Source organism: Camelina sativa, chromosome 3 (genome assembly GCF_000633955.1).
Source record: "Camelina sativa cultivar DH55 chromosome 3, Cs, whole genome shotgun sequence".
In the NCBI taxonomy this organism is placed as follows: Eukaryota; Viridiplantae; Streptophyta; class Magnoliopsida; order Brassicales; family Brassicaceae; genus Camelina; species Camelina sativa.
In genome coordinates, this window is record NC_025687.1 from 12,295,888 (window position 1) to 12,311,445 (window position 15,558).

The 15,558-nt window shown below is 31.7% G+C and overlaps 1 protein-coding gene and 1 pseudogene across 1 annotated transcript; both read right to left on the reverse strand.

Moving 5' to 3' along the window:
• On the reverse strand, positions 5,439-7,168 carry LOC104776732 (putative caffeoyl-CoA O-methyltransferase At1g67980). The gene is made up of 5 exons (XM_010500844.2): positions 7,057-7,168; positions 6,767-6,852; positions 6,223-6,367; positions 6,008-6,136; positions 5,439-5,880 (listed from the first exon to the last, which is right to left on the reverse strand). The coding sequence occupies exons 1-5, from the start codon at positions 7,111-7,113 to the stop codon at positions 5,587-5,589; spliced, it is 711 nt and encodes a 236-aa protein (XP_010499146.1). The 5' UTR covers positions 7,114-7,168; the 3' UTR covers positions 5,439-5,586.
• Positions 8,800-10,818, reverse strand: LOC104778890 (annotated as a pseudogene).

Genomic DNA, 15,558 nt, shown 5'->3' on the forward strand with positions numbered 1-15,558 from the left:
TTTTTTTTTTTTTTTTTTTTTTTTTTTTTTTTTTTTTTTTTTTTTTTATTTCAGGTATCTAAAGCCCAGTGGGCCCTGACTAGTCCACTAGCCCAAAGGCTTGGCGTGCGTCCCGAAGGCGGCAAGAGTAGTTCCTGGAGGCTGCATAGCCCAATGTTAAATTTTTCTGTGGTGGCCACTTAAAGTGTTTGCAGCCGTGGGAATTCAAATCCGGGAGTATTGGGAATCTCACCGTCAACCCGAAATCCATCCTACCACTGGCCTACCTATGAGTGGTTTAGGTTCTTCATCTTCATCGTCGAAAATTAAAACGAATTAGCCTAGGCTACAACGAAATACTATATTTGAGGCTCAACTTTTTTTTCGTCGTTGGAAAGAAGTCAAGAACTGATTCTGATGTAACGAAATATTTTTTTGTTTGTATTCTTATTTTAATAATATTCGTATATTGATTTTTAGGAATTATATACGGCTGTGAGATTTTTTTTTTTTTTAATTTGTAAAAATAAAATGTTGGTGGTATTCATTTGATATGATATGATTAATGAAATCGAAAACTTGTCTCTTTGTCTTTTTCTTCTTTGTTTTCCGTATACATTGCGACAGTTTAACGATCTCGACAATTTTCGAAAAATCAACGTCAAAACTAATATTATCATTTATCAACATGCATCTCTTTCTCTTAAGACATCTCACTAGTAAGAAATAATAAGTATCAAAAATAGCATTCTTTTTCTTTTCTTTTCGTTAGAAGAAAACTAGCAAATCTAGAAAAAAGGAAACATGTTTGATTTGGTGGTCAGTTTCAACCACGACGATAACAAATTTTATAAAGTAGACAAGATGAGGATTGTGAACCAATGCCTGTGGGGTGGTCAATGAAACTGTTGAAGAGACCAATATATAATTCATAGCAATAATGGAGTATAGAAGTTTAGTGTTTGTAAACCAATTTCAACGCGGAAACAGGGGCGGATCCAGGAGAATTATTAGTATGAGGCAGATATCTAATAATTAATAAATATGTGACCAAAAATTATAATACAAAAAAGTAAAAAAACAATAAATGGAGGGATCGAACATCCCACCAGCAAAAATATGCAGAGGAATACATAACCAAATGATCCAGTAGATAATTATATTAACAACTACAACAGAACATTTAATAAACAGTGTAAGACATGTGCCCAACCTACTCTCAACGTAGACCCGCCACTGTGCGGAAATGTAAAATATTACATTGTTAAGACAGACAATTTGATTATGTGAAACAAAAAAAGCCTACGCTATATGCAAATCATGAAATCAAAGCAGGAATACGTACGAATTCAATTATAACTTATGGGTGGAAACGGTTGCATTAGGGATGAATGAGCTGAATAAAATTGGTTGAATAACATTCAACTCATTCATCCACTAAATAGGAGATGAAAGAGTTGAACAAATTTCTTTTATAATTTGTTCATTTCTGCAGCTTTTTTGGTTGAATGAGTTGAATAAGTTTTCCAACTTATTTATCTCAAATGGTAAAAAATTGGTTGAATGATCATTCAACCTATTAATTTAAGGGTAAATTATATGCAGTAGTCATGGAGTGAGTTTTTTATTCACTTTAGGTCAAAGTGAAAAGTGTTTTTCATCTGTTAGCCACCTTCATAATTTTGGACAACTAAACCCTTGAAGCAAACAAACTAAATGAAGTCTTTAGTTAAGTCAGTTAGGATTGTTCTCATTTTTGTGACTAAATGGAATAAAATCTGTTTGTTACAGTAAAAATTAGTCACATAGTACGATGTGTCAACGAACCAATATACGATGTGTTTTGCTAGTACTATGTTTTGATGTACGGTTCTTTGCAACTGTGTACATACACAAGTCATTAATGTTGTGTATGTACATATACAATGTTATTGGAAACATAATTATATTGTTGATTATATATAACATTCAGAATTATAATTATTCATAAATAATACAAATATTCCGAGCATTCAGAATTATAAAAAAAACATTCAAAAAACATATATGATCTTTAAGGCTCCATTCTTTTTTTTTTTTGAGTTCCTGAGCTCTCCCTTTCATGCTCCATCACATGGTTTATGTGGAAACGTCCAATAAATTGAGAAGAAGAATGGTGATGATGTGGCATGGAGGAGGAGGGGGAAGCTCCGCTGGTGGTGAGGTGTTGCTCCTTCCTCAATGTACAAATCAATGTACATTGCATTAAATATATTATAATCTATATACACAACAACAATAAAACAAATCAATGTACATTGCATCGAATATATTATAATCTATGTACACAATAACAATGAAACAAATAGATTCTTTTACCAAATTTCTCAATTGCCATACATACAAAATTGCAATTTTACAGTTTGTAAATAAACTAACTTAGAGTACTTGTTTTTGTTATTGTTATTTACATAAAGAAGATATAACATATAATTAATATTGATCATTAGGAGATATAAGTATAACTATATGTGTATATATTTTTTATAAAAGTTTATGCGATAAAATTTGATTAAGTAATCATCTCACTCTAATTTTATTCACATTTCTTTTATCAACAAAAAATACTATAAGTATTTATTTCTTTTCTTAGTATTTTTTGTATGGTAACATAAAATTAAAAGAAATATATCTATATATATATAAAGTTAGCTTTTCTCACTCCTGGTGCTGTCACGTCAGCCACTTCTTCTTTAATTTTGTGGGCTTCACAGATTTTAATAAGTATTTTAAACAATCATACAAATGACAAACTGATCAACTAATTTTCATCCAAAATCTCTAGGTCCAACACTATTTCATTCAAAGTCTCTAGACCCATCACTATTTTTAAATCCTATGAATTCAATTTTTTTGTTTTAAAATAAATCTAAAATATACATTTAGTGCATGTTTTTTTGTTAAATATAATAAATCGAAAATTTAAATAAAAAATAATTATGTAAAATAAATTAAATTTTAAAATAAGAAAACAACACTATAATTTTTCATTAGTGGTAATAATATAGTTAAAATTTTCTATTAAACTGATCATAATTTAAAATTTCAAAATATCAAAACAAGACAATCCAAGCAACACTTTCAAAGAATCAAGGAAACACAACTAGAAATCAATTAAAATTATTTGGCAGCACTTCACAAATCCATCACCAAAGACAAAGAAGCAAAGAGATGAACACACATTTAATAAACTAAAATGATTCAGATATATGAATGTCACAATCAGATAACCGTAACACAAAATTATATAAAAAAAACAACCGAGAAAACAAAAACCAACCCGGACTTTATAAAATTACAGCAAGATAAACAAAAAAATTAATTTTCCCCAAAACACAACTCACATCGAATCGAAAAAACCATTCACAGGACAAAGGGGAAAAAAAATTACAACCAAGAACACAAAACAACTCACAACTTAATTAGGAAACCTAAAGAAGCCAACATATTTTCATATAAACAAATTTGCAACCCAATTGACATTCACGTTTAACAAAATCAACAGGGGATAACGATTACGATAAGAATGACTGAAAAAACGATTAAGAGCATCAAAGACATAAGTTCAATCTTCAAACAAACCTCTAGATCGGAAAATTGCTCTTCTCCTATCCGTTCACGAGGACATCAGATTTTGAAAAAGAACAAATTAATTTCAACTCAATAACATATAAATAATGGCCCAATAAACCTACAAATTATAAGCCTTACAGAGAAATTGGACCCAAATGAAACAAACAAAAATAGCCTAGAAAAGAGGAATGTAAGTTATTGATTTTATTTATTTTTCTTAATAAAATCCACAATCTTTTCATTCCAAACACTAAAACATTGACAAAAAAAATTACTCCAACAGTTTACAAAATACATATGAAAATATTAAATAACAATCCAACCACAAAATAAAAAATAATAATAAATTAATGTCATCTAACAACTACAGCAAAACAACAACTTCAACTAAACAATGTTAACTTCTAATAATAATTTTTTTTAAAAAGCATTATAAACACACAAGATGATCTCAATTTTTCCTTTAAAAACAGCAAACTAAATTATACTTACTGCAAAACATATTTTTATTAAAATATCCAACAAAACAACATAAGCAACCAAAATTAAATACGAAAACAAATGTAAAGATGAATTTACAAAAACCAAAAAATACACAACAAAACTCGGAATACACTTTAATCTAACTACCGCGCGTAGCGCGGGTCGATTGCTAGTATATATATATTAACCTTATCTCTTTTTAACTTTTATTATTATAATTTTTACTGTGTATTATAATTTTTTATTATACTATATTTTCACTTTAATTTAATATTCTTTTTTATTTTGAATCATCTTCTTAAAAATAGTTTCAGATTAACATAATCATGTATGTTCATGTACGTATACAATAATAATTTATTAGTGTATGTACTCAGTAATGTACGTAAAGTTCTTTTATTTAATGTGTACGTCAATAAGTGATCAATAATGTACGTAATATTCTAAGTACATACGTACACTAAGGAAAAATAAGGCTTATGATTTGTTCTATGGTATGGAGTATGGTGTATGTATTTTTGCAGTCATCTTCAACATGTGTATCCTCTGCAACCTTAATATTGCAGCCATTGTTCACAGTTTCTCATAAGTCTTATTTTCCTTTACATTTTAATATTTTTTACACCTAAATCTTGTAAATCTAGCTTATATTAGCATTTTTAAATTCAAGAACTAAAATTTTTGAGTTTTTAAAGTGTTTGGAAATTTTTTTGAGTTTTACTCACCCAATCTGAAATTTTCTCTTCTTCTACTTCTCGTCGGAATTCTAATCAAAAACTATAGTTGTCAGAGTGCTAAACACAGTTTCGTTTCACCGGAATTTGTTAATCCAGTTTTTTTTGGTGAAGGAAGATGATGAACTTCACGCTTTGATTTTTTTTTCTTCGTCTCGTACACTGAACTAAATATTTAAAATTATTTCAATTATGTTTTTCTTTTTTAATTAACCAAATACTGTATCGTTTGGATAATGACATCAAACTATAATTGTCTAGTTAGAGGGTATTTTGTTCTTTTCTTTGGGGGTGGCTATTTCGTGAGAAGTTATATTGACTTTGTTAATTCATTGAAAAAAAAAAATTTTAGTGTGATTGACTAAAATTTCTTTTAATTTAAGTCATCCATTTGCACCCTATGTTTGTGTAAGTAAAGATATATTTACATACAGTTGTATGGATTTGATGATCACACAAAGAGTGTAGTACGTCGAGTAACAAACAAATAAGGAATTAGTACGTATTCCTACTTAGCTTGTGTACGAAGTACCATCACCATCACCTTATTTGTTTGTGTACTTCTAATTCCTTATTTGTTTGTTACTCTGCTCTTTGTTTGCATATTGGGTTTCCTGAGATAGATATATATATGATTTGAATAAATGCATGCACTCAGATATATAAATAACTGCAACGTAAGGTACTGATCAAATCACATCACAAGAATCACTGGACGATTCAAATCCCAAGCAAAACAAACTAAGAACATTTGTATTTTGATGAGTCTCATAATCAATCATGCAAGGCGTCTACAGAGAGTGACACCATCACCAATGGAGACTTGAGAGAGCTCGATGCGAGGATCAGCAGCAAGCCGCTTGTTCAATTCCATAATGGCTGTTCTGTTCTCCCTCATATGCTCTGGCACGCTTTCTTCTTTCTCCTCTGCCACAAACCCAAACCACAGTGTGTTATCAAACGCTATGATTCCTCCTACCTTCACCAGCTTCATTAGTCTCTCGTGCATGTTGGGATAGTTTGGTTTATCAGCGTCAATAAATGCGAAATCAAACTCCGGTTTTGGATTCTCCTATGCCCCATCATCATACATAAACCAATGTCATCAGATTAAGAGAATATGCCAAAAATACAAAATGGGTGATATATGATAAAAATAAAATAAAAAATGACTGCTAATAATAATGGATTATACGTACGGTCAACAACTTGTCTAAAGCCTGAAGAACATCAGATTGGATGAAATTGATCTTGTGATCAACACCTGCGTTCTTGATGAACTCTAGACCCACCTCGTAAGCTTCTTTGTCGATGTCTATTGCAGTAATCTGTGAGAGTCATAGATGTTAGCTAGCTCCTTTCATTTTTGCTTATTTGATTTTGAGTAAATCAAGGAGTACTGCTGGGTACATACATGTCCATCATGAGGCAACGCAAGAGCCGTCGTGAGCAACGAATAACCCGTGAAAACACCAAGCTCTATCGTCTTTTTGGCGTTCATTATCTTTAGAAGCATCGATAGGAAGTGCCCCTCGTCAACCGGTACCTCCATCTCGCTTCTATGCATACAAAAAATCAATATTTTCAATAGTAATTATTAGTATAATAATTCTAATAAATGATTCGATTAATATAATCGATTAATATTAATATTCTGTCATTCTTCGGCTTTAGCAATGAAACTGCCGTTTGGGGACACAACAACTTCTACCACTAAGCTAGTAAATCTAGTGAAATTTTGAAAATGTTTTACTTTTAAAAAGTTAAAAAACAATAAGAAAACCAATTTATTTATGCAAGTGGAAATACAAGGTACATACATGTTTTATGTTTATAGAATCTAACGTTATACAACTTGCAATCATTGTACGAAAGTTTTAAGAGTATGATCGTATAAAACTCTTGCAAAATATCAGCTCAAGCCAACTTATGATTATAGAGGTAGAAGCCAGACTTACAAATTGCCATACTTGTGTACCGTAGCTTCTCGTAATTTCTTGAGTTGTTCATGCTCTCTTGGATAAGCCGTCGTTTCAAATATATACTGTCTCACGTATAAATATAAAATATGTATTGGTTTGGATTTAGCATTCACGGAAAATATTAATCGTTAAACGATAATTAAGCTTCTTCTCATCGGACAAAACTTAGTAAACTTTAATTTTGCAGATCAAACAAGACTGTGGGTGGGATCCGAACAAAAAAGAAAACAAGTAGGGAGAAAATATATAGAAAGTGACTAAAAGACCTTTTTGAGAGCCTCGCTCTTGAGAATCCCTTTGGGCGGAAGCAGCTTCTCCTCCATAGCTCTCTCTCTCTCTCTCTCTCTCTCTCTCTCTCTCTCTCTCTCTCCCTCGAGATGCCTTAAGAAATGCTTTTTAACACGCACATGAGTCATGACCATCTTATATATCTCTCTTTTACTCTTTAGACAATCATTAAAGTTAGTGGCCTAGTAATTATCAACAGTTCGACAACTGTATATTAACTTTAATTTAAAACGTGTTTGTGTGACCTATATATTCGATTTTTAATTCCAGCTTACTATTCAAGCTGCTACAGTATCATTAATCATATAAAACATTTTTAGACAACACATATATTGTCATCTCTTATAAATCGCTAGCTAATTTATCTTGATGATCTTTATCATCGCACACTAGCTACTGTTATTTCTTATTGCCGGTCGAGAGTTATAATGCTTTCGTTGGCTTACGTTTATTATTTATGTATCCCCCATTCAAACTCATCAACTATATATTTTCTTATACAAACGGAGTATTGTTTCGCGGAAAAAGGTATTTAATTACTTAATAATGAACGAGAATCAAACTTTTTATAATTAAAGCGAATCGTTTGCTCCAAATTGTACATCATTATTATATCACCAAAAAATTACTTAATTATAAAAACAGAAGAATAGTTCATGTAGTACACTTTTAAGACATTATATAAAAAAAACAAATAAAGAGTATCAAAATATTGCTTTTGTTAGGTGAAAAATAGCAGATATAGATGATTGGGTAGCCATTAACTATCACTGTGATTCAACGGCTGTGAAGCGTAAATAGCTGTATAGCACTGTTGAATAGAGAAAAAAGGCAATATTGGAGGATCTATAATGTTTGTGTTTTACCACCCGACTTCCACGAAGAAATGTGAAAACTGTGGGAAAAAAAAACCAAAGCATGGAAACAGTAAAAAGCATATGATTGAGCTCATATGACTAATAAAATATTCCCACGTCAATAGTTTAATTTTCTCATAGCATGATCAAAATCTTGAATCTCAGTATCTCTTTAGGGACAATGACATAAGTAAAAGTCGAAGAAGAGATACAAAATATGTACTCCTGTTAAAATCACAAAGCCATAACAAACTGGTGAGAACATTTAGTATTTTGATGAGTCTCTTCTTCATACAAGGCGTCGTATGCAGAGAGTGACAATGGAGACTTGAGAGAGCTCGATACGGGGATCAAAAGCGAGAGCCACTTGTCACTCTAACTCCATATTATTCTAAGAAATCCCATGAACTAATTTAGAGAAATCCATTAACAAAAATGCCTATTATAATAAGTCCAGATAACGGAATGATAGAGCTAGGGTTTTAGTCAGAACGACTCAGCCACCCTCTCCTCCAGTGTGTGTAGCCATATAAATAGCATAGTCATGAAATTGTAACCTATCAATCACATAGTTTTAGTCGGTCTTTTAGTTGTAGTATTGATTTTTTTTTTCACACGTAGTGATTCTTTTTTTTTTTGGTTGGGATTAATTAAGAAATTGCCAGCGATGATGATCAAATCATAACTTTCGATTCTTCCGAGATTTTAAATCATGCGGAGAAATTATGGAGACCTGAACTGAGCTTCGAGAGGCAACTTCTTCTTAATTATATTTGTTTTCGTCCTTTTTCTTTTTTTTAGTTACTCATAAGTTGCTGATTAATTTCGTGGAATTGACGAATATTACATAATGTTTGTGTGGTCCAACACCATGACCAAAATAGAGCTTAACCGGATAAACAAACCGGAGATGATTTTAAACATTTATTGGAACAAGAAAATATTGCTATAGATAAAAAGATAGAGATGGATCATGGATGGACTGTGATTTAGTCTTGTCACAGTATTTTTAATGACTCGATCGATCGTAATCATACAAGGCGCCTGCAGAGAGTGACACCATCACCAATGGAGACTTGAGCGAGCTCAATGCAAGGATCAGCAGCAAGCCGCTTGTTCAAGTCTATTAGGGTTTCTCTGTTCTCCCTCATGTGCTCTGGCACGCTTTCCTTTTCCTCTGCGACGAACCCAAACCACAATGTGTTATCAAACGCTATAATTCCACCAACCTTCACCAGCTTCATTAGTCTCTCGTGCATGTTGCCATAGTTTTGTTTATCAGCATCAACAAATGCGAAATCAAACTCCGGTTGTGGATTCTCCTGATGGTTCCATCATCATACGTATACGTACATACATACATAAAAGGAAAAATAAATAATCAGGGAAGTGCGTACGGAAGAATATTCATTCTAGAAACATGATTGATGATGTAAAAGATCACGTACGCTTAACATCTTGTCTAAGGCCTGAACACCATCAGATTGGATGAAAGTGACCTTGTGATCAACACCTGCGTTCTNAGACCCATCTCGTAAGCATCTTTATCAATGTCTATACCAGTAACCTGTATATCCAAAGAGTAAATTGATACTGATGTTAATTAGCTCTTATTATTTTTTTTCGCTTATTTGATTTCGAGGAAATTAATCAAGGAAGACTATACATACATGCCCATCCTCAGGCAATGCAAGGGCTATCGTGAGCAGTGAGTAACCCGTGAAAACACCGAGCTCTAGTGTCTTCTTGGCATTCGTTATCTTTATAAGCATTGATAGGAAATGCCCCTCATCAACGGGTACCTCCCTCCATCAGGCACTTGCGCATATAAACGTCAAAACCTTTTTTTATTACCTAAAATCCATGAATTGGTTGATTGTTTTTTAATCTGTCTTAGAGCAGCACCAATGGTGAGACTCTCATTTTGTGTTTCTAAAGAATAAAATCTTAATATTTTAATATAATTAAATTATTTTTTTTTGGTTAAAACAAGAGGATTAAACCACACTCACATAGAGACTAGTGTAGTGTGTCTTAGAGACTTTTTTTTAGAGGTTTTAACATGAGAAATTTTAGAGACGTCTCTTATTTCCCTCTTCCATTTTTTTCATTTTTCTCAATATGTATTTTGATAGTCACAAACTCATTAAGAACTTCCCACTGGAATTGATCTTAGCAATCTAGCAGACAAAAGTCTCAATTGTTTTTTTTTTTTTTTTTTGATAGTTGGAAAAAACGTTTTACTTAAAAAAGTTGATAAAGTACAAACAAATCAATTATAAAAAAGAAACTACTTCTTGGCCAAAGTTGAAAATGTTTAGTTATAAAAAGTTAAACTCCAAAACAAATCAAATTTACTTTAGGTGTGGCACTGTGGAGGTACGTACGTAGTACATTCACGTTTAGGATGGAATGTTATATATGAAACATGCAAGTGTTCGAAAGTTTAAGACTTAAGAGTATGATATCGTACATATACTCTTGCAAAACATTAGCGCAAGTCGTGAGGACGTCAGCTAATGGTTATAGAAATATATATGGACAATAGAGGTTGCAGCCAGACTTACATATATCCATACTTGTGGACTGTAGCTTCTCGTAAGTTCTTGAGCTGTTCATGCTCTCTTGGATACGCTGCCGTTTCGTAGATGTACTGCACAACCACAACCGTATTCCGTATATAATCTAAGTATTGGTTCGGATTTAGCATTCACGGAAAATCTTTAATCATTAAACGATAAAGCTTGATCTCATCGAACAAAACTAAACAATAAGAAGTAGTGAAAACTATTTTTTTTTTCTAAAGTGACTAGCTAGCTAAGAAACCTTTTTGAGAGCCTCGCTCTTGAGAATCCCGGTGGGCGCAATCTGTTGTTTCTCCATAGAGCTCTCTCTCTCTCTCTCTCTCTCTCTCTCTCTCTCTCTCTCTCTCTCTCTCGATGCCTTCAACTTCCAGAGCTCTGGTACTCAATTTAAAGAGACTTAAAAGTAGACAAACTTACTGGGCTAATAAATACCAACAGCCCTTTTTTTTTTTTGAATAATTAAAAATCCCCGGATTATCTCCCAAACGTCACAGTACGAACCGAGAACTACTAGGCTTTGTTTGAAAACCTTTACCAATTGAGCTATTGACGTTTAGTTTATACCAACAACTTTGATGGTAAGAACTTTATTGTTCACGTTCCTCATTTAGTTATCTTACCAAATAACACAGGTCTCTCGCGTAATCCTCCACTTACACTCTCATCTCTATTCCACAAAATTAAATCACCCGAATATCTCAATGTCTTTAATTACTTGATTTCTACTTTGGCTGTATTTCTTACTCACTTTAAAGTTGGAAATGCTCAATTTCTTGTCTGTTCCATCTAGTGTGTTTGGTTAAGAGCTCTTTTGTAATTGAAACCATTTTTTCTTTTGGTATATAGTTTAACATTAAAAACCGAAAAAAAAAATCACTTGTACTTATGTTTCATGAGGTTAGGAAGGTAAAGGAAAAAAAGAAGAAGAAGAAGAAGAATCTGAAGCTCTATATTTTGTTTTTGTCCACAATTTCAAGCTCTATATTTTAAGACACTATTCGTAGTAAGAAACATAGCAAAAACTTTTTTAGTTAGGAGACAAGTAACGGATCTAGAAGATTGATCAGTAGATAACAATATTCTGTATAAACAGTATAAGCAGACTCGTGGGGATGTGATCCAACGGCTGTGGAGGTGGAGCGTCAGTGTTAGCGTTGAATAGAAAAGAGCAAAAATATTAATAAAGGAGCTAATAAATAGACTTGTCAATGGTAAGTTGCTACGTGTACGATGGGAAGAAACACAATTATCCATCTTCAACAAAAAAAAAAAGAACCTAAAAGGGGTATTACTATAATAGGACCGACCCCTACACGACTCGTTCTGTTCAAATGTCACTATATCAGCCATTTATAGACGTTTTTGCAAAGGGTGAATATCGGCGTAAGCAATCTGGTAGAAAATCACGAAGTCACAATTTTGATGACAAGATAAAGATGAAATCGGGATAAAATCGTGGATTGAGTTAATTGAGTCAATATATAGTCGAGTGGAAGGGATCGATAAGCGAATCATGGAGAGGACGAAATTGCGATTATAACCGGTGACTTTTGTCTTCCATTTTAGTTTTAGAAACAAAAAAAGTGAGGTTAATTTTATTGAACAAAAAAAATAATATTCTTGTGGATTTCGCACGTGAGTGAACAAAATAAATACATTAGTTGTCGTTTTGTAATTAAGCTAAGTAGATTATGAACTGTTTAGAGGCAAATTAATTACACTATGTGTGATGATGTTGTTGCATAAAACTGATCAAACAATCTTGTAAACATGCTTGGGTTGGTTTGAACGGCTACACCCACTTGCTATACTGATAAGTTGCTATCAATGGGAAGTAAAGGAAAACGTAGTACAAAGAAACCTAACTCAAATTTGTGGACTATGTTTCACATCGAATTTATCATCGAAGTCAAAATTATTAGTAGTTTCAAAAAAATAGAAATTTCAAGTAAAAAAATTACAACTAGGTTTGAACCGCAGTACACCGCGGGATAATTTTTATTTTTATTGTGTTTTAATATTTTTTAGTGTTAGTTTGTTATAAAAATTTTGATTTGACATATTATCAAATTTACTATTATTAATTTAAAATTTATTGCTTACAAAAGTGAATTAGTAGTTTTGGTTTTTGTTTGTGGGAATTTTGATTAGTCCACATTTTTGTTTTTGTTTTCATATTCTTTATATATATATATATATATATATATATATATGCAAAATATTGCACTATAATTTTCTCTTCGTACAATGATTTTTTTGTGAGTTTATCAAACTATGATTACAAATCTATAAATATGAAATAACTTAATAACTTTAGGTTTGGTTTTTTAGTTCATGCTATCCCCTTCTTGCAACAAATTTCCTTTAACCCGTCAAAAACATCCTATGAAACCATTGAGAATATGTAGTGTACTCGCATCCGTCAGTCACCGGCAATTTCATATGTTCTAATTATGTTTTAACGGTAACCAATTGGAGATATGATATCGCCGGCAATGAAGTTGCTTCTTATGGTCTTCTTCTTCTCCGATATTCTCTGACGGTTCCGATCACCGGTGATGATGTTCCTCTTTACACCAATTTTTGTCGGATCGACCGTTTAACAATTCCATGTATGTTCGCTAATCTATTTCATATCTAAACTTTTGTTATTTTTGAATTTCGTTTTCCAATTGAATAATCTCTTCGTTTTTGTTATTTCTGATTCAAATTGACAACATTCTCGAGCTAGGCTTCACAATATTTGGACTTTGAATAAGAATGGAAAATTCATAGATCTATATAAATTGGAGTGTTTTTTGTATTTTTTAAGCTATTGAACAGACAACTAAAATGAATTATATGGATCATGTGTCTCAGCTATAAGCGTAGCAATAAGCTATAGCCTATAACTGAAGGTCAAATGTTGAAACATGTGTTAAAAACTAAAACCCATTTTTCAATCAAACGTCTTCGGAAAGCTTAAGTATATAGTTTATTAGTCTAAGTGAATTATGAAAGGGTCATACCATATAAATTAAGATCAAACTTGTCATTATTTTTATGGATGGATCAATATGAGCATATTTTGGAAAGGCTGCAAAACGTTTACAAATTAGATGGCTTAAAGCAATGGTTCTTAACTTGATATAAGAATCGTTTTTTTTTTTATGTGTGTTGATAATTCATTTTGTCTCCTTATTTAAAAATATTTATCCATCTTTGTGATTTGATAATCTATGAACGCAGGTGAAACTATATGTTGATTAGACAAAAATAAAAAAGACATTTGTTATACAGACATTCATGATAAAGGTTAGTACCGATGATAAATATCTATAGAAACTATTATATTAGACTTGTAAATTTAGCGGATTGGTCGAAATTTTGTACCGCATGCCGACCACCTGTTCGACGATTATAATGACAGATATATATTGTTATTAGTTGTGTTAGTAAAAAAGATTAATATTTTACTCACGTATCATATAGCTTATGCCCTTAATATATGCTACTATTCTCAGATCCCAGGGAGAGTCAGATTGTCTTATACTCAAAACTTTGTTTTGTTTTCAGAAAAGTTATATTCTTTAACCTGTAAATTAAAAAAAAAAATACATCTCAAGATGATGATTAAAAATCTTAATAACCCGTATAATATTGTATTTTCAAGAAATCTAAAAGCAATCATTTTCACATTTGAACTATCCTAACCCTAACTGTCGTTTATTAATACACATTTTGTTTCTCTCCCCACTACATAAAAAGCATAGATTAGTTCACTATCATTTATTTTAAATACAATTAATTATTATAAAAAAAAACTCAATGATCTTCTTGTGTATGCCTCCATGAATGCAGGATCTTTCAACATAGACTCACCATGATTTTGTAAAGACTGAAACAAATGCATCATTCGAAATTTGAAGAAGCTTTGTGGTGTGCTGTTTTTTTTTTGGGGTCTGTTGATAGACTATTTATACCTATTCATGTCGTAGATGATTAGGGTTGGATTTGTAGTACTCGAGAAAATCTTGATGAGCAGAAAATCTTAAAATCGAGAAAATCTTGCAAATCAGAATAAATGCTACCATTTAATATTTATTGCTTTAATAAAATATAAAATTTTTAGATTGGGTGCAAAGTTAGAAAATAAATGAAACTTCCTCCGTAATCTTCTCATATTATTTGTTTCCTAAAATTGTTGAACCAATAAATGCCTTCAATCTAAATTGTTTTAATAAAATCATGAAAGATGTCGAAAGTATCGTTAAAGATTGTTTTAATTTTTAAATCTTATTTGCTTACACTTACCCAATTTTAGATTTTATCGTTAAAGATTGTTTTAATTTTTAAATCTTATTTGCTTACACTTACCCAATTTTAGATTTTGAATGGACCGAGGCCCAACATGAACATCCAGATCAGTGAGGGTCGGGTTTTTGGAAAACACGGGGATCCTTCTCTCATTGGATCGCATTATTTAATTAAGTTTTCTAATTCCAATTTTACCCCTCTTGATTTCAATAAACATTTTCCTTCATGCTTAATTGAGTGACAATTTTGGAAATTTTGTGCAATTTTCAATTTTGTACTTCTCTTTTAATAATAGTATATATTTAATAATAGTATTGAGATTAACTTTATTAAAAAAATATATAATAAAAAAACATCATGGGCTGGTTAAGAAAGATCCAATAACAAAGGCCCATTATGTACTCAAAGAGCGAGAGAGAGAGAGAGCTAGGGTTTTTTAGTCACCCAGGACTCCTCAGCCTCCCTCTTCTAATGTAGCCAGCCATATAAATAGCGTAGTGAATGAGATCGTAACCTTATCAAAATCACTCAGTTTTATTTGTTTTAGTCTTCGTTTTTTTTTCTTTTTTTTTTCCCCAAACGTTTAGTTTTTAAGATTTTAGAAAATTGAATTGCCTTTTGGATGCGATGATGATCAAATCATAACTTTCGTTCTTCCGAGATTTAAAATCATGCGGAGAAATTATGGAGACCTGAACTGAGCATCGAGGCTATTTCTTCTTTTTTTTTTTTTTTTTAAAAT